The sequence below is a fragment of the Gadus morhua genome, chromosome 3, assembly GCF_902167405.1.
Source record: "Gadus morhua chromosome 3, gadMor3.0, whole genome shotgun sequence".
Lineage (NCBI taxonomy): Eukaryota > Metazoa > Chordata > Actinopteri > Gadiformes > Gadidae > Gadus > Gadus morhua.
Genome location: NC_044050.1, coordinates 3,662,176 through 3,682,308, shown reverse-complemented (window position 1 = coordinate 3,682,308; position 20,133 = coordinate 3,662,176). Strand labels below are relative to the sequence as shown.

General features: G+C 43.3%; 1 protein-coding gene across 2 annotated transcripts; it reads right to left on the bottom strand.

Moving 5' to 3' along the window:
* Positions 1–46: 46 nt before the first annotated feature.
* On the bottom strand, positions 47–18,167 carry LOC115540676 (sterile alpha motif domain-containing protein 9). Of its 2 annotated transcripts, none has more exons than XM_030352161.1 (5): positions 18,044–18,167; positions 8,263–8,427; positions 5,825–5,944; positions 5,674–5,728; positions 47–5,550 (listed from the first exon to the last, which is right to left on the bottom strand). In XM_030352161.1, exons 2-5 carry the CDS (start codon positions 8,379–8,381, stop codon positions 721–723), a joined length of 5,124 nt encoding a protein of 1,707 aa, XP_030208021.1. In that variant the 5' UTR covers positions 8,382–8,427; positions 18,044–18,167; the 3' UTR covers positions 47–720. The 2 variants fall into 2 exon arrangements, with proteins under 2 accessions (XP_030208021.1, XP_030208023.1); XM_030352163.1 differs by having other exon boundaries at positions 5,825–5,941.
* Positions 18,168–20,133: the final 1,966 nt, after the last annotated feature.

Below are 20,133 nucleotides of genomic sequence, written 5' to 3'. Positions count from 1 at the left end.
TGAAAATCAAAGATTTTGATTGACCTAAAAATAAAGTAGCTTCCAATTCATTTATACTTTTATGATGGTTTGTACATGTCTCATCATCGCAATGGAAAAAAACACATGAATTAATTGTATATTAGGAAAACATAAAATTGAAACAATTCTTTAAGGAAAAATACATCAGTAAGTATATTCCAGTATATTCCATAGTAGGCACAATAGTGACTAAAATAAAATAAAAAAATATTTACAAGGCTGAATTGTTTTACAAGTCATGTCATGTTATGAACAAACCTCTACAGGGCAATGTTAAGAAAAACAGTTTTTAATATACATTTCTATGAAGTGAATAGAAAAAGACAATAAGTCATATATTCAGTAATTCATTAATGCATGCATCAGTATGTAATAATTGTTCCACATAACACAAACCAAGTTCTAATTGAGTACATAAAAGACGCCTCAATTTTTTTTTTTTATACATTTACAATGACAAAAGAACAATGCCCTTCTGATAACATTTTATACATGATGAGGCCAGCATGCGAATCAAAACGTTTATTTATTCTCCACACACTCAGATGCAGATATGCAGATAGATCATTGCATTTTGTGGGCATAATGTCATATCCATTGTGCATAATGTATACATCGGATATCAGTAGCTTAGTCATGTCTAAGAGATGAAGGTCCACCGGCAATGTGGGGTTGGGTTATTTGCTGACCTATTTATGCTTATGGGTCATTTTCATACTTGATATCATAGGCCACAGGTCCCTCCATGCTGAATCCAAGGTAGAAAGATACTATCTCCTGGCTGCCACCACTGCGAATATCTCCGAGGTAAACTGGACGCACTGGTATTTTAACGTTGCCGGGATAATGAACGTAAATGCCACGGCTTTCAGATTTACCTTTAACGCGGAGCAGCATCTTTTGGACGTCAGGGTCTTTCCATACAACACCAGATTGCCAGAGATAATGGGCTTTGCATGTTTTGCCACTGAGAGGGGGATGTTGCTTTGAAGTGACAATTTCATCAAGTTTCCGTTTAGAAACTATTTGTTTTAGTCCAGTGGACTTCCCAAGGAAGAAGTGAGCAATGGCACTTCTTGCTTGCATCATATGGGAAAAGCGCCGCTGATAAGATCTCTTAGCTGATGTCACATAGGCACTGATGTTCTGGTATGTAGCTAGGTCGAAAGGGGTGCTGCCTCTCGTGGGCCACATGAGCAGCATGGGTAGGTAGTACAACTCTGTACGATTTGAATTGGTCCCTTCGATTTGCAGTGCTTTTTTGACATGGTAGACCAATTCCTCATGTTTTTTCAGCAGTTTTGAAGTTGGTTTGATATTGTGAAGGACGATGTTTGCCAGTATGAAATTGACCATGTCTGATGTTGATGACTTACATTCCTCATTATAAAATATAAACTGCCATTTTTCAAGAATTTTCTCCATTTCAATCCCATTCTTGTCGTACAATATCTGCAGGATTCCAGCAAAAGTGTCAGCACGTTTAGATTCTAGGTAAAGTCTCTGATCCACTACCTCCTGGCCTAGACTTATTTTGGGTTTACTGGATTTTTCCTTTCTTTTCTCCTCCGATGACGGACAGAATATCTGGATGTACTTTCTAAAGCACTCGAACACCTTTGATTTGTTTCTAGAATCCAATGACTCCCTCTCCATCGACCTAGGTTTCATGTATGTAAAGTACTCCTCAAACACACAGAAAATGGCCTTTAGCCTTGGCTGCAGAGATACCAAAAACTTATCATGATCTCTTAGGACAGCTATGAAGTTAGCATTTGTTTCACTGTTTTGAAAGCTGCTCATTTGTAAGTTCCCTTTGAGCATTTGTAGGATGACATCTTTTTTGTGTCTTTCACTGATGGTAGAAAGAGGCAAACCTTGAATGACCTGAAGAACGTTCAGAATGACTTCTGACTCTCCATTGTAGCCTGACATATTGTAGGTCCGTTGCCTTTTTCTGTAAAGCGGATCATTTGGGTCAACTGACTCCTCCCGCTCAACTGTCTCCTCCCGCTCAGCTAGGTCCTGTGAGTGCCTGAAAGCATCTATAGCTTTGGATGCTAATTTAAGAGACTTGTCAAGGACCTCCGGGCTAAGGTCTTCAAGGTGGCTGCTTTCTTCTTTCAGTTGACTCTTGTACACTTGGCCAAGTGTATCTGCAATGTAGGAGTTCGATTTTTTTGAAAGTGCATCCTTTGCCCACTGTAGGGACAACGTGAAGTCTTTGGCTTTAAGGTAGAAATGTCTTGCTAGTGCTTGTGGCAATGTTGCACTTTTTTCAAATCTTAAAGTTGCCCTTTCTAAGACTTCCTTGACTTTGTCCGTTATCTCATCCTTATATATATGCTCAATTAAAGGGGAAAACAGCGTATCTTTGTCATCTCCCTCTTCTTTCCTGTTCCTTTTGAGTAGCATACTTTGGATGTTTTGGACAAGTAAATCTTTTCCCATCATGGTTTTGTAAAGAAGGTCACAATGCAACATGTCAATAATGATCTCACCATGAGAAAGTGTGTGTTCCTGAGTAAAGTGGTCAAGGCAGCTTCTCGCAATCATCCAGTGTAAGAATCGGACTGCCTTGTAGGTACCATGCTCTTCAACAGTGAAGTTGATAAGCAAAGTGAAGTAGGGATTCATTTCATTTTCAAGTGTTTCCTTCTTCCAAAACTCAGATTGTATGCCGACTAACTCCTTGCATAAAGAGAGTGACATGTAGGATCCATCAACATACGTGTTCAACAATGCTAAAAAACTGATCAGTCTGCCTTTTTTCGATGCTTTGTCCAAATCCTTCAGAGTGTTGTTCACCAAATTTGTGATATAGGTCTCACTGAAATTCTTGGTCATAATCATGAAAGCATAAAATGTTTCAGGTTTCATGTGGTGATCCTTGAGTTGTTTAAGTTTTTCAGAAAACAAACTCTGCTCCTTTACGGACAATTTGTTTGTGATAAACACATTCCCAAAATAGCTTTTTCTAGAGCACTCTCTGGGGAACTGGGATCTTTCACAATTCAGTACTATGATCTTTGGAGTATTTTGTGGATTTCTTTCAAGGACATTGAGCATGGACTGTTTTAGATCCCCTATATCATTCCAGTTGTCCACCAACAGCAGAACAGGTGTGTAGGCTGATTGGTCCTGGTTTCCACATGTCAAAAGCTTCTTTACTTGGACTGCTACCTCGTTGTTCAGTGCCATACTGTTATTCACAACAGCACATCGGAATTTATTCCTCAAATTCCAGAGAACATGCATTGCGAGAGTTGTTCCCCCACAGCCCGGGTGATGAAAGAGATTAACCATAACACATGGGGATGTCGAGCTCTCTGGGAAAGTGATCAGCTCATAAAGATCCTTGTATTTGTCTCGTTTGATGAATGGCAGGCATCCTGGCCTCTCTGAGAGGTAAAAGTCCCACCATGTGACTCGTCCGCCTCTGTAAAAGTTCTCTTCAGTTTTCCTTTTAAACTCGCCAAATGTCTCAGCTGTCTCAATTTCTGTGTTCTCACATTCATTTTCACTCAATATATCCAACACTGTCATCATCTCCTCCTCTTTTCTGCTCAAGATGACTGAGCTAGAACCAGTGGATGGCAGGTATCTCTCAACAGACAGGGTATGAGGTCCTTTCAGCTTGTGGATGGTACAGTTAACTTCATTCAGGCTCAGTTCATGTATGCATTTATTAGTGATATCCACTTTGCAACGTGTCTCAATAAGTTGCCTCCATTGCTTGAAGACATCAAAGTCTTTGCATAGGCACAGCATATGATCGCTGCCTTCCAATGTGCGATAGATTGCACAAAATGCCTCCATAATCGGGCTTGAGATGTCAGTTACTGCTGAGTGTAGAATGAAGAAAACCAGTAATCCATCTTTAGAAAACAGATCTGGATTACAGAGGAATGAAATCATGTTGTTGATTTCCCTGCAACGTTTCTTAAGCCAATCTCTGGGTTCTAATGGTTTATTAGCCATACTTTCCTCATTTACCCTTCCATTGCAGAACACCCAGCTTGTTTGCTTAAAGAGGTTGAGCTTTCCAATGACAGATGAATTACTTTCTCCAGTAGTGTACATGGATGGGTAGTGAAGGTTATCAATGCAATCCTTGCGGTAAAAACTACACGTTCCATTTATGTCTGACTCTGGGTCAAATTCCAGCACTGCAAAGGGATCCATTTCTTTCAGAAAGGTGAGGTTCTCTAGCTGGTTTGAGGGACATTTGTCGGTAACAACGATGAGCTGGAAGTCGTCGAATGTATCTCTTCCGCACATTATCAGTCGTTTAAGCTTTTGCCCCTGATGGCCTTGTGAGGGTGGTCTTTTATTCCTCTCTTCTGCTGATTTGCGTGCTAGGGCCCACACCTTGACTTTGTCAGTTATGCTTCTTATTTTCTCTTGTGTGACTCTGGGATTAGGATCTGCCAAAATATTGATGGCTACTGGGCCCTCACGAACAAACAGACATTGTGTTTTACATTGATGTGTTTCCTCTCCTGCTGACGCTGTTTTCAGGGAAGTGTAGAAAACATTTTCTTGTGTTATAGAATATGATGGAATGACATCAACCTCAATTACCCACTTATTTAAGCTTGTTCCATCATGACCCAGAATCTGAGAGAACTGAGGTGGCCTTATGCATGTTCTTGCAACATTTAAGTGTTCCTCCTCGAAGTACTCATTTAGGCACAATTCAAATTTCTCCATCAACTTACTGTCTGAAATTATTTGTTGCCCAATAACTTGTCCACATGCTTTTCCAGGCTGTTTTTTCACTCCAAAATGAATAGTGCCATTTGTACGAGAATTCATGCACCCTGCAGCAAAAATGAACACTCCCTGTATGAATTCATGAAGCACCTCTTTTTCAGAGAGCTCTTTTACGCTGGGTAGCATGTGGTACTCATGCACAGGGTCCAGTAGATTGCCCGGAGCCATTTCAGGAGGAAGTTCGTCATTCTCTTTGTAAAAGAAGGATTGGTCTATGTTGTCAAAGGGCCGTGTTGGACATATTCTAGTCACCAAGTTGGAACCAGTTGCAGAGTTTTTGGATGAATTCCCAATCATATCTTGGAAAATTGTCTTGTTATCCATCGTCTGCCCAGCTCCTCTGGATTGATCTAGCTCAATATGTTCCTCTACTAGCCGCATTGATGGAGATTGGCTTGAGAATCCACTGTCTGAAAACACAGTTTCAACATCTTCATTTGAATCCAGAGCTGCTGATTGCCCATTTCTCGCTTTCTGCATCACTGGACTGTGATGCTTTGGTCCATGGACATGGATCATATCTGTCTGGCTCCTAAACATCTTTACCTGACGTAGGATTTGAATGGCCGGTGCTGGCGAGACACCTAAATCGAATAGGTCTTTTTTTTCATAGCAGACCAAACAAGACCCGGACAACTCTTGTTCATAGAGACAAATCACAATCTTCTGTTGGACCTTAAGAAAAGTCAGCCACTCTTTCACATGCTCCTTAGTCCAATCCTCCATATGTTGTGGTAGTCCATCAAGCGCTTTCTGCAACCACACGTTCATGTTTTATTTGTATGAAGTAATGTAAGGTTACTTTTTATTTGAATTAAGAATTAATAGTGATTAACCACTTTTACTGTCTGAAGATGATTCACGAAGACAACATACCGGGTTTCCCTCTGCCCCTCTAACATTCGACTGTAATTTATCTGGACTCAAGTTCCTGTAAACATGAAATATACCATATATTTAAAAATATGAATATAATGCCAATTGGATTCATCGAACACATCCTTCTCAAGGGTTGTGTAACACTTACCGGCTTTGCCATTCTTCCTCTCTGCCATGATCTTGCTGAACATTTGGAGGAATATCCATAGAATCATTGCTCTTTAAAGACTCTGCTTTTCCGTCTTCTGTGGTATTCATCCCAGTGCTGCTGTGATATATTAAGACATCCAGTTATACTTCAGTCTGTTTACCTATAATTTGCCTACAAATTTGAAATTCATGAATATGAAGTACATTTTTGGCAATTCTAAGTAAGTAAATATTTTTATTGTCTCTCTCACGAGAGAAATTTGCTTTGGGCAAACAGAGAGCGTTGGCGACACATACATAAAGGTTTTACATAGACATACATAAAACATGAAACATTTAACACATTGCATTGCCAAAAACATGGCCTCACCCAAACACATGGCCTCACCCCCACCTTGAAACCCATTCTAAAAAATATAGTAGGCCTATTGCATAATTTCCCCCCCAGTTATTGCACTTGTTCCATCACGGAAAGCTCACGCCATTAAGTATCTTAATTGATAGCGGTACTAGGGAGAACTTTAATCAATTTAGCCTACAAAATGGGAGCCGGTATCTTTTGTCCAGAGGCAACAGCTCATAATCCATGTTTAGGACATGGGTTGGGTCTGTGGCTATGTTAGCACCCTGCTTCCTAACTGTGTCCTCAAAAATCTGGGTCTGGGTCCCCATTATTTTCCCTGCCCTCTTAACAAGGTTCTGGAATTGTGCTTTGGCTCTTACGGTAAGGTTACCGAACCCTGTTGTGATGCCATAGCGTCTTATGGACTCAATGGTAGCTCTATAAAACAACATCATAATGTACGTATCCCACACCATGGAGCCTTAGTCTACGCAAAAGATATAGCCGCTGACAGACCTTGGAACAAACATACTCCACATCAAAGCTCCACTGTAACTTGCAATCCAAAGTAATACCCAAGTATTTGAATTGAGTGACTTGCTTGACTAACTGTCCTTTAATGGACACAGGCTTATGATCACCGACACTCCTGGGATGAAAGACCATCTCTTTTGTCTTTGTCGCATTTAATATAAGGTTGTGACCGTCACACCATGATACTATGCGCTGCACCTCTGTATGATACACAGTTGTGTCTGAATGAGTATACAGAAGGCTCAATAGAGCTGTATCATCAGAAAACTTAATTACGTAAAGTTCACTGTGCTTACTTTTACAGCTGTTAGTATATAATGTAAATATAATTGGAGAACTTACGCCTCCCTGTGGAGCTCACATGTTGATATCCTTTACGCTAGAGAGAGTAGAATTGACCCTCACCTGTTGCTGCCTTCCAGTGAGGAAAGCAAAGTACCACTTAATAACAAAGGGGTTCACCACCATTCGGTTTAGCTTTTTTATATCTAGCCAGAGTATCTGGGGGAGAATCGTATTGAAAGCTGAACTAAAATCCATGAACGATAGTCTGGCATAGGCCTTGGGGTTTTCAGTATGTTTTAGAACAAGATGAGTTGCTGTGTTAAGAGCATCATCAGTGCCCCTGCCGCTCTGATAGGCAAATTGGTAAGGATCTAGGAGATGTTTAACCTCATGCTTTAAAATGCCCACCATTATACGCTCAATAACCTTCATTATTATCAAAGTCAGGGCCACAGGTCTAAAATCATCGTTTTTCTTTGGGCAAGGTTTCTTAGGGACTGGAATAATAATAGCTTTCTTCAAGCTTTTTGGAATTGTATAAGTGTCAATGGAAAGTTGAAAGAGAGGGCTCCAAGCTGGAGTTAACTTCAGGGAAAAAGATTTAAGTTGAAAGGCAGAGATGCCATCCAGCCAACTAGCCTTTTTTATATGTAGCCCCCTGAAAACCCTGGCAACCTCCTCAGGGTTTATTACAATAATACTTAGTTCATCACATGTTACTGAGCTCAACACACTTTTACACTCATCCAAACTCATTAGCGTCACAATCAAATCGGAGATAAAAATCTTCCATCTCATTTGAAACATGCAGTGCTTCCCCCTTCTTAAAGTTCAAAATGTCTTTCACTGAATCCCAGAGCTGTTTACAGTTCTTGTTGGAGAAGGCCTCCCTAACGCGCAGACTGTGCTGCTCCCGTGCATTCTTCAGCATCACCCGTAGCTCCTTTTGCGCAGACTTAAGTTCAATAACATTGTCACTCCTGAATGCCTGCTGCTTCCGTCTGAACACTGTTTAATTTCAGGCGTGATGTAATCCTTGTTATTCGGGTATGATTTAATCGTTCTTTTTGTAGTCACGGTATCAACATAGAAATCAATATAACCAGTGATGGCCCCAGCTATATTGTCTATGTCATCGTTATCCTGATAAAAAACGGACCAGTCTGTGGCAAAGAAACGTGGTGATTTTAGTGGTCTATTTTTTTCTAATTAGTTTAGAGTTTTTTCAAATGTGATACATACATTACATTCAACAGGTGTATTATAAACCATACCAGTCTTGTAGTGGGACAGTCTCCTGACATTTAAAATTGACCGGTTCAGGCATTGACCTGTCACTCTTCAAGGAGAGACAGCTGGGGGACCCGGCTCTTTCATCCGGCTCGTCGTCCATCTTCCTCCCCTCCAGGGAGACTGGCTTTGGGCTATCACTTCAGATTCTGTGTTTTGGATGACATTTGTGACAAAAATATATTAAAAAAAAACGACAACCATTATTATAAAAATATTCACTCTGTTGTGATGGAAATAAAAGCAATTGTCACAAAATAGTATTCAGTAGTTAATAATAATACTATTTCAAAATGGGTAATAGGACCAACAAAACAGGTTTTGCAGGAACGCATGCAGGGACAAAACATAGGGTGCAGCACCACACTACTACAATGTTCATTCCCATCTACGCCCGTACTCTCAATACTGAGAGAAGACAACCATCATGGAGGAGCTGGGTATAGTCTGCAGCAGCTGGAGTTGGTATTGAATACAGACAAAACTAAACTAAACTTTTACAATACTAGTGAGTTACCAAATTCGTCCAAATATTTTAAATTCAGAAGGAAAATAAATTGAATTGGCCTAAAGGTATAAGTACTTGGGCTTTCTCATTGATCGCCAATTATCTTTTAAGGCACAATACAAATCTATTCTCTCAGCTCAAGTTGAAGTTAGGCTTTTATTTTAGATATAAATCCTGCTTCTCTTTTAGAACTAGGAAATACCTTGTGTCTGCAAACTTCTTGCCTCTGCTATATTATGGTGACTTGTTGTATACGAGTGCTTCTGCCCGATGTTTGCAGTCGATACACTGTATCATTGTACCTTGTGCTTTGTCACTGATTGATAACAACTTACCCACCATAGAGCTCATAAGTCCGCCCCTTCCGGTAGACCCAAATGGGACCTATGAGATTGTAAAATATGAATGGGTTTCAATGGAGAGAAAGTAATTATTTTCTGGTCCCAGTCTTTATATGCCCTGGATTACACATATGTCTCAATCTCTCTGCTCCACTTCACCGCCCTTTTCCAAGGGGAGGATAATCGAAAGAGGTGAAAACCATTATAAGTCGGGGCATGTGTTGATTTGCAGTTATGCCGATGGGGAGATTGTCGGTCTTGTCCATACCAGTCGCAGGGAGCGTGACATCACATACGAGACATGGAGTCTTTCTCATTGTGTTTCCTCTAAAGCCTTTAACTGAACAATTTCACAATAAATGGTCAAACTCTTGTATGAAAATTATAATTTAAATCCACAAACAACATACGTGTAATCCAGGGCATATAAAGACTGGGACCAGAAAATAATTACTTTCTCTCCATTGAAACCCATTCATATTTGACCATCTCATAGGTCCCATGGGGGTCTACCGGATGGGGCAGACTTATGAGCTCTATTGTACCTTGAATGCAAAGTCTGATTGGCCATCTCTGTATACCCATACAGGCACACCCATTGGTTGAGTATTATTGCCTCCTGTGCCTCGAAACCCTCCAGAAAGACTTATATTGTCAGAATGGTTTTCATTTGATTCCTTTGGCTCATGACCAAAAATGTGGAAGCATTGGATATTTGCCCTGTGTCTAATTACTTCACTATGAAATCCCCAAACTGTCTTTTAATTGTGTTAAATTGTGTGCTCTTGTTTGTACGAAACCTGGTCTCTCTTTGAAAAGAGATTTTAAATCTCAATGAGACTTTTATCTGGTTAAACAAAGGTTTAATAATAAAAAAATGAAATAATATGCTGGTCAAACAGTCCATTTTAGTAGCCCGCCAGATGGTCCTGAAAGATAGCAATAGTGGTTACCTGCCAACATTTTTTAGTTCACCACAGACCTCCAACACGTGGAAGGAATAAATAGTGGTTGAAATGTGGTTTCAAATTACTGGCCATTATCGATGCGCTTCACAGAACAGCGATTAACAATTACATTTTTGTCATGTGAACATGTGTAACCTTCATGTAAGCATCTGCATACAATTTGACAGAAAATATAGGCTGCTATTGTGCTGGATAAACACTTTAAAAGGGACATATTATGAAAACACTTTTCCTGGGCATTGGGGTTTTGTTTTGGGTCTCTGGTGCTCCCACACGCATACAAACTTTGAAAGAAGTCTGTAGATGATTTTTTTTCATTTCTGAAGTACCCCACCTACAGTTACCAAACAAGCGAGTCAGTTTCGGCGCCCCCTCCTACGTAGGAAGGGGGCACGTTTGAATATTACCTCCCACTTCCCCACCCCCGTCCAATCAGAGCATAGCTAAGATTTTCTGGACCAGCGGACGAGCGCTGCCGGACTGCCGCCGAGCTCCCCAACCAGAGCCACCAGACTGCCGCCGATACTCCGGCAGCAATCCGGAGGAGGAGACATGGAGGAGAAAGGGAGTGTACTCCCGGAGCTGAGGTGCCGGACTGCCGCCAAGCTCCCCCCGCTAGAGCGCTTCGGCCGGACTGGCCGGCAGCTCCGGCGGGGAGAGCTCGGCGGCAGTCCGGCAGCTCAGTTTGGGGGAGCTCGTCGGCAGTCCGGCAGCTCAGCTCCGGGAGTACAATCCTTTCTCCTCCATGTCGCGGTTCAATATATGGACTTCAGAGAGTCAAGGCCAAAGATCCTTTCCCCCAATTCTTCTCAACCACGGCCGAGATGACCCCCACTACGAGTCTTTGCTTGTTTGTGAAGTACCAGAGACGTCAGACGGAGTCTTTATGATTCATAATATCATCCGAGGCACACATAGATTTTGGCCGTGATATTAGATATCATATTATATAATACCTATGTATTATACAATAGTATTATTATTATATTGACATAGAGCTCCAGGAGTCCGCAAACTGCAACAGTCACTTCTCCTCCATGCTGTGGTTCACTCTGACAGCTCATTGGTCAATGGGCAGCAGCTCATTTGCATTAAAGCTACAGACACAAGAATTCTGAAGGGACTGAAACAGAGGGGAATAGCGGAAGGCAAGATCATTGTTCCTAAAAGCTATTTCCAACAAAAAGCTTCAAAACATGTTTTCTTGAACTCATATAATAATAATAATAATAATAATAATAATAATAATACATTTAATTTAGAGGCGCCTTTCAAGACACCCAAGGTCACCTTACAGAGCATATAGTCATCATAAATCGTTTAAAAAACAAGACATTGTGGAAAAAATAAATAAATAAACATTTATTTATTCATATATGATGTTTACTTGTTGAGAAAACACCATAATATGTCTCCTTTAACAAAATACGAGCGGTAGAGAAGCCGGATTGAAAGATAAAGCCTTGGGATCAGGCTTCAGGTTATGTTTCCAAACTGTGTGGATCCCTCATCCATGCACTGACCAATCACAACCTATGCATCATGCCTAGAAATGAGGCTACTCCTCTGTGTCCCCTCCCCAGTTCCTCACTTACTGAACACTCTTATCCACTCTAATCCTATTGCAATGTAAACAATGGACGAATCTTTAAACATTACAGTTGTATAGGATGTAGACCAGTGAGGTACTGTTTGATTGAAATCCACTTTTTCCCTTATTCATATAAAACAGACATAATCTCATGAGCTTATAAAATGAAATGCCTGTCGGCTTGAGATAGTTTACATCTTGTGACAAACACATTCTCGAGTAAATTAGCCATAAATGTACCCTTAGATCAAAGAAAATAGTTCCATTTATGACATATATGAGTTAACATAAAGATGTGCGATGGATGAGCACAATGACAATCACTGCTACTCAGACAAAAAGCATGCATTCAACAAATGACAACACCAGAGTATGTGCTTGTGGAATACATTCATAAAGCAAGCAGTGTTTGACTCTGAGTGTAGTATTCCTCATCCTCATCCTCATCCTCATCCTCATCCGCTTATCCGGGGTCGGGTCGCGGGGGGAGCAGCTCAAGCAGGGGGCCCCAGACTTCCCTTTCCCGGGCCACATTGACCAGCTCTGACGGGGGGATCCCGAGGCGTTCCCAGGCCAGTGTTGAGATATAATCTCTCCACCTAGTCCTGGGTCTTCCCCGAGGTCACTTCCCCACTGGACGTGCCTGAAACACCTCCCAAGGAAGGCGCCCAGTGGGCATCCTTACCAGATGCCCGAACTACCTCAGCTGACTCCTTTCTAAGTAAAGGAGCAGCGGCTCTAATCCGAGTTCCTCACGGATAGCTGAGCTTCTCACCCTATCCCTAAGGGAGACGCCAGCCACCCTTCTGAGAAAACTCATCTCGGCCGCTTGTACCCGCGATCTCGTCCTTTCGGTCATCACCCAGCCCTCATGACCATAGGTGAGGATAGGAACGAAGATCGACCGGTAGATCGAGAGCTTTGCCTTGCGGCTCAGCTCTCTTTTCGTTACAACGGTGCGGTAAAGCGAACGCAATACCGCCCCCGCTGCTCCGATTCTCCGGCCAATCTCACGCTCCATAGTACCCTCACTCGCGAACAAGACCCCGAGGTACTTGAACTCCTTCACTTGGGCTAAGGACTCATTTCCTACCCGGAGTAAGCAATCCACCGGTTTCCTGCTAAGAGTCATGGCCTCAGATTTAGCGGTGCTGATCCTCATCCCAGCCGCTTCACACTCGGCCGCCAGCCGATCCAGTGAGTGCTGAAGGTCACAGGCCGATGATCCAATGAGGACCACATCATCTGCAAAAAGCAGTGACGAGATCCTCAGACCACCGAACTGCAACCCCTCCCCACCACGACTACGCCTCGATATCCTGTCCATGTATATCACAAACAGGATTGGTGACAAGGCGCAGCCCTGGCGGAGACCAGCACCCACTGAGAACGAAACTGACTGGCTGCCGAGAACACGAACACAGCTCTCGCTTTGGGAGTACAAAGATTGGAGGATAGACCCCCTTACCCCATACTCCCGCAGCACCTCCCACAGTTTCTCCCGGGGGACCCGGTCATACGCCTTCTCCAGATCCACAAAACACATGTAGACCGGATGGGCATACTCCCAGGCCCCCTCCAGGATCCTTGCGAGAGTGAAGAGCTGGTCCGTAGTTCCATGTCCGGGGCGAAAACCGCATTGTTCCTCTTCAATCTGAGGTTCGACGATCGGCCGAACCCTCCTTTCCAGCACCTTGGAGTAGACTTTACCAGGGAGGCTGAGAAGTGTGATACCCCGGTAATTGGCACACACTCTCTGGTCCCCCTTTTTGAACAGGGGAACCACCACCCCGGTTTGCCACTCCTTTGGCACTGTACCCGACTCCCACGCGATGTTGAATAGGCGTGTCAACCATGACAGCCCCTCAACACCCAGAGCCTTTAGCATTTCTGGCTGGATCTCATCAATCCCTGGGGCTTTGCCACTGCGGAGATGTTTGACTACCTCAGTGACCTCCACCAGGGAAATTGACGACGAAACACCATCAACCTCGAGCTCTGCCTCCAACATAGAGGGCGTGTTATTCGGATTCAGGAGTTCCTCAAAGTGTTCCTTCCAACGTCCGACGACCTCCTCAGTTGAGGTCAACAGAGTCCCATCCTTACTGTACACAGCTTGGATGGTTCCCCGTTTCCCCCTCCTGATGTGCCGGATAGTCTTCCAGAAACACTTTGGTGCCGACCGAAAGTCCTTCTCCATGGCCTCTCCGAACTTCTCCCACACCCGCTGCTTAGCCTCCGACACGGCAGCCGCTGCAGCCCTTCGAGCCTGTCGGTACCCTGCAACCGAGTCAGGAGTCCTCCAGGATATCATATCCCGGAAGGCCTCCTTCTTCAGTCGGACGGCTTCCCTGACCACCGGTGTCCACCACGGTGTCCGAGGGTTACCGCCCCTTGAGGAGCCTAAGACCCTGAGGCCACAGCTAGCCACCGCAGCTTCAGCAATGGAGGCTTTGAACACCGCCCACTCCGGTTCAATGCCCCCAACCTCCACAGGAATGCCAGAAAAGCTCCGCCGGAGGTGTGAGTTGAAGATACCTAGGACGGGGGCCTCCTCCAGACGTTCCCAGTTCACCCGCACTACTCGTTTGGGCTTACCAGGTCTATCCGGAAATTTCCCCCATTCCCTGATCCAACTCACAACCAGATGGTGGTCGGTTGACAGTTCCGCCCCTCTCTTTACCCGAGTGTTCAAAACATGCGGCCTCAGATCAGATGACACGATCACGAAATCGATCATCGATCTTCGGCCTAGGGTACTCTGGTACCAGGTACACTTATGAGCACCCTTATGTTCGAACATGGTGTTTGTTATGGATAATCCATGACTAGCACAGAAATCCAATAACAAACGACCGCTCGGGTTTAGATCAGGGAGGCCGTTCCTCCCCACCACGCCTCTCCAGGTGTCTCCATCGTTGCCCACGTGGGCGTTGAAGTCTCCCAGCAGAACTACGGAGTCCCCTACTGGAGCCCCATACAGGACTCCATTCAGGGTCTCCAAGAAGGCCGAGTACTCTGAGCTGCTGTTTGGTGCATACGCACAAACAACAGTCAGAGTTTTCCCCCCTACAACCCTTAGGCGCAGGGAGGCGACCCTCTCGTCTACCGGGGTAAACTCCAACACCGCGGCGCTCAGCCGGGGATTTATGAGTATCCCCACACCCGCCCGGCGCCTCACGCCCTCGGCAACTCCGGAGAAGAATAGAGTCCAACCCTTATCCAGGAGTACGGTACCAGAGCTGAGACTGTGCGTGGAGGTAAGCCCCACCAGATTTAACTGATAGCGCTCCACCTCCCTCACAAGCTCCGGTTCCTTTCCCCACAGCGAGGTGACGTTCCACGTCCCCAGAGCCAGCTTCTGCCGCCCGGGTCTGGTCCATCGAGACCCCTGACCTTCGCTGCCACCCATGTGGCTGCGCACCCGACCCCAACGGGTCTTCCCACAGGTGGTGGGCCCATGGGATGAAGAGAGGGGGGGTGCCACGTAGTTTGTTCGGGCTGTGCCCGACCGGGCTCCGTGGCAAACCCGGCCACCAGGCGCTCGCCATCGAGCCCTCCGTCTGGGCCTGGCTCCAGACGGGGGCCCCGGGCTTCCTCCGGGCCGGGTCACATCTCCTCTTTTTCCGTTATTCATTGGAGTTTTTTGAACCATTCTTAGTCTGGCCCCTCACCTGAGACCACTCTGCCATGAGAGACCCTACCAGGAGCACAAGGCTCCAGACAACACAGCTCTCAGGTTCACAGGGACACGCAGAGTGTAGTATTAACAAGTATTATTTAACATATAAGTCAGGATAAGTAACCAGGGTTGATCTCAGGGGCAGCAGACGATGTAAATGAGTGAATGAGAGGCCTTTTTTGGCATTTCCTTTACATGGGCCAGATGATGACAGTGGATGCATTCCTACGGCCGGCAGAACGTTTAACTTTGACTGAGACATTAATTAGTTAGCCTAACCGTGTAAGTGAGTTGAGAAAAAGGGAGGTTATGGGATACACTGAGTTTACAGCTTCATCCTGGGGCAAGCTCTAATTTAAACTCTTTCCATGAGGCGCTCTCCTGCTCTTCATGTCCAGGTGGGGTGAGCCAGACGTAGATAGGTCAACGGTCAACCTGGACCCGGCTCATTTAAACATGAAATGAATGAAGGGGCTCCTTTCAGAGGGCTGTCAGGAGGTGTGATGAGTCACACGTCGGTTTCCCTCGGAATGTGGTCTTTCGTTGACTATGCTTTTTTCCACACTGATTTCATGTCGATAACAGAATGCTTTTACTTCCCTTAACCCTCAGTACATTTCTCCCATACTATTAACCTAATATACAATAATATAGGCTAAAATAACAGAACTAAACTAAATAAATTACAACTATGAAGTGAAAGTAGAGACAGAGAGCTTCATTCTGACTACACACTGTATTCACATCCAATCCTGACAAAACCCCCATCATAAAGAACCTAGAAGCCAGGGGCTTCTACACAGACACATATATTTAAAATAAAGTAGGCATACTTAAAGGCTAATTTTTGGGGACTTTTGGGAACAGAATTTAGAAATAAGTGTGGTTGTAAGAAGGTATGTGCAGTGACATGAGATGGAGATCTCTCAGACCGGGGAGGGAGGAGTATAAAGAGGTGTGTACAGACAGAAAGACGGGCTATGATATAAATAAAACCAAAACGACTTTATACTATAAACGTAACATTCTTCCTTTAATATAGGACCTACTTATGAAAATACAACACAAATAGTTGATTATCAGAGGCTGAGGCAGACACTGACGATGGTGGAGAGAATAGTCATATAAATGTATTCAGTTGCCCTACACTTGTGCTATCTGATATTTTATATCCTGTGTCTTGGCCCTGATGCTCCCTGTTCTGCCATCCCTTCATCTCGCATCTAGGAATGCAAAAAATGTTTATGAACACAGAATTGGCTTCAACAAAAACTCTGATGCCATTGGCCTTCTTATGTAAGCTAGTAGCCATCCATACACTTTACAAGCATATCCTCTCCCCTTTCTCCTCATATGACCTGCCGGTCATCCTCTGTCCTCTATCTCCTAAAATATTTAAGGATGCTCATCTCTGTGTGAACATTTTGATTAATGTTACCATTAAATCGTTTATGGACACGAAGCAATATACACATATACCCAATCTTGGCTGATTATTAACTATGAGAGCATGTAGTACGATTTTAATGTGTTGTAGCTAGCAAATGTATGCATATTTCAGTTTCATAAGCAGTTCATAAACTACAATATCCTACCTCAAATTATTAAAGTTGTGCAAATACATATCTGAAAATAAATCAAGGCTTTGAAAACCAGGTCTAACATTCCAGACTATCACCTCCCGAGTCACAATTCCATTTTCATTGTCCTAAAGTAGCCACCTCTCTGAAAGTCCATAACAGGTTTTGCCGCTTGCTATCCTGCAGCGACAGTACTTGGCTGCTGTCAAGGCGACAAGTAAACAGTTGAGCGAGCTCCCCTGACCTGACCTTGTCTACAATAGCTACTGTCTAGCTCCAGAATCAGTAGACGGACAGGCAATGAGCAATATACTATGAGAATAGAAAAAGTGGGGTGGACAAAACCTACTACGCCCTCGGTAGAAGCGCTTCACTGATTAATGGTGATAATAACATGTTGAAATTCAGCATATAGAACAAATGTGGCACCATTCAATTGAACAGAACAGCGAAAGTGCACTACAGAGTACAGAAGGAGAGAAGCAAAGAATGATCTCTGTTTGGAAAATAAATTATTGGATAGTAACACTACCATTACACAAATATCAAACAATAAGGACATTTATTTGAAAGCAAAACATAACAGCAAATTGCACAGAATACTGAGTCAATCCCCCACCCCCACAAAAAAAGCAAGCAGGCAATCCTTGCTGGATTGTCCCACTGATACACACACACAACAATACCAACACAACGATTCAAGACAATGTCTACTTGATGTCTTTCTATGGAAGCTCCGAGGTCACCTCAAGATAAAGGTCACTGTGACCATGGGGTGGCTTCTTCAGATACAAATAGAAAGATGGTAGCCTATAGCCCTGGTGTAACAGTAAGGTTATTCTCAGGCCGTTTAATTGAGGAAGGATATCACTGAAGGCCTAGGTGTAAAATACACGGCCCGCCACTGCGTCATACCCAACATAATATCCCTGTGTAACAATCAAATCCAGCAGGCCATCAGCAATGGCACCAGAAAGATAAACATGATTCTCAGGACATATTACATTTCAAGAAAATTCACATTACATGTAACCTATGATTTACAGATATCTTCATTATCCCTCTCTCTAGCATTACAAAAGTGTAGCTCCTTACCTCTAGAGCCATAGGTCTGTAGTCCCCAGGTCCAGCTGACTAAAATCACTCTGCTCCTGAAACACGGGCATACAGCAGGTACTCAAGACACGGAAATGAAACACGAGAAGTGGGCGGCTGATCACACCAGTTATATAAAGGGGCGTCACTTTGTGTTTGAGGTTGTTTTTGTTCATGACACGACTTGTTCATTGTGTTCCAGTCATGCCTGTGTATGCATGTGCAACATTCCATGAACAAACAGATTCAAATGATCAACACATCCATCTCTGTTTCTTCCGTCATTGAATCATACTCCAATGTAATGTTCTACATCTGATCATCAGAACACAGAAGAAAGTGAGGACAGCATGGCCAATTGGGAAGCATGCATCTCTTACAATCTAGTATTGCATAGATATTGAGGTGTCCCCTAAACATCACAGAGACTGATGATGCTTCACACCTATGAATTACACCTGGCCTGTGAATAATACAAATAACTATCAGTGAAAGAGGATGCAGATCTGTGCTAATCTGAAAAAGATTCTAATAATATTGAGTCATTTGGGCAGGGACATATCAGATCCACGTTGACTGAATACAGATGCATGCTTTTAAAAGGCCAATCACACATCCTGCTCATCCACAGTCAACCCCTTCTTGTAATGGATCGGGACGGACCCAAATGCAGCACACGTAGGCAGGTAGACAATTAGTAATGTCTGTTATTTACTGTAGATCGGGACAGAGACGGAGCAGGCAGGTCGGGGACAGGCAGGGTCGATAATGGGGAATCAGTCCGGAAAACGCTGGAGAGGCAAGTAGAGAAGACATAGAACAATCTGGCACTGAGTCAACTGAGAGGAGACTCTATATACCAGGTTGATAAGTCATCAGAGGCAGCTGAGCGCAAACAGGTGAGGAGAGTTGGCAGGCAGGTAGTTGAGGAGAAGGAGGGGCCGTTTGAAAAACACTGGGAGCTAAGGTGAACGAGATGATTGAGAGGGGAGATCATGACACTCCTTCCGCTTCACACATGCTGAGATCAATGTGAGCACACTTCAACTGCCCCACCTCCCTCTTTATGTTAGTGGATCTCTCTCTCTCTCTCTCTCTCTCTCTCTCTCTCTCTCTCTCTCTCTCTCTCTCTCTCATGAAACATCCAATCCATGGTGTTTCCCATAAGAATAGTTTTTTCTATTTGTGTATCTATAACAGACAAATACCCTATCAATTTTGCATGTTTTTTCTTTGCTTTTTGATTATTATTTTTTTGTTTCTTCTTTGTAGCTGCAGAACTTTAGTTGGTTATATTTAACCAAATAACTTCTAGTCTTGTACGTCTGTACAATGGAAGTTCACACAGTTTACACACCAACAATCTATAATGAATTAATACAATCAATTAAAAAATGATAGATTTAAACATACCTTCATCTCAAGCCACTAGAGCAGGGGTGCCAAGATTCTTCCCAGTAGGATTTTTTTAAATTTTGCAGTACATTCAGTTAAATATGGGTATATATATATCATGCGTGTGCAATATAAATATTAAACAATGTCAAGTTGTGTGACACCGTTTATTATGCTTCACGTTAATGTTCAAATATTTACTGAACATCAATGTCTTTTTTAAATGAGAAAAATAATTGAAGCATTATGAAATATTTGAAGACAAACATGGAACAAAAGTAGGCCTTGGGCCTATTTCTTCAAATAAAAATACATTTAGGACAGGCAAAGTAATATGGAACAAAACATGCCCCCATTGGACCAAAATACATTCATCACTGGTTTGAACAATCATTTTTAATTAACAGCTTGAGAAGGTTTGTAGAAATCATTACTGTACTTGGTGCAATTAACAAAGTAACATGGGACACAACATGCCCCCATTAATCAAACAGAGCAGAACATACACCAAGGTGAAACAATGGAGGCCTAGGCCTACACATTTGCCTAGAGTAGGCCTATCGTGGGAGATATGAAACCTGTCCTTGGTTTTTAAAAGTCTCTCAATAGCTGCTTTCACACATACGCTTAAATCCTGCTATCATCCTGCTATACTCCTGATGGGCCGTGTGTGTGAACAACATATCCTGCCATTG

What these genes read in the sequence shown, in the direction of transcription:
- LOC115540676 (XM_030352161.1), bottom strand. Translation starts at nt 8,381, where the DNA reads ATGGACGACGAGCCGGATGAAAGAGCCGGGTCCCCCAGCTGTCTCTCC. An exon ending in ACTGTCCCACTACAAGACTG is followed by an intron (nt 5,945 to 8,262) that starts GTATGGTTTATA and finishes AATATATCACAG; the next exon opens with CAGCACTGGGATGAATACCA. An exon ending in GAGGGGCAGAGGGAAACCCG is followed by an intron (nt 5,551 to 5,673) that starts GTATGTTGTCTT and finishes GTGTGGTTGCAG; the next exon opens with AAAGCGCTTGATGGACTACC.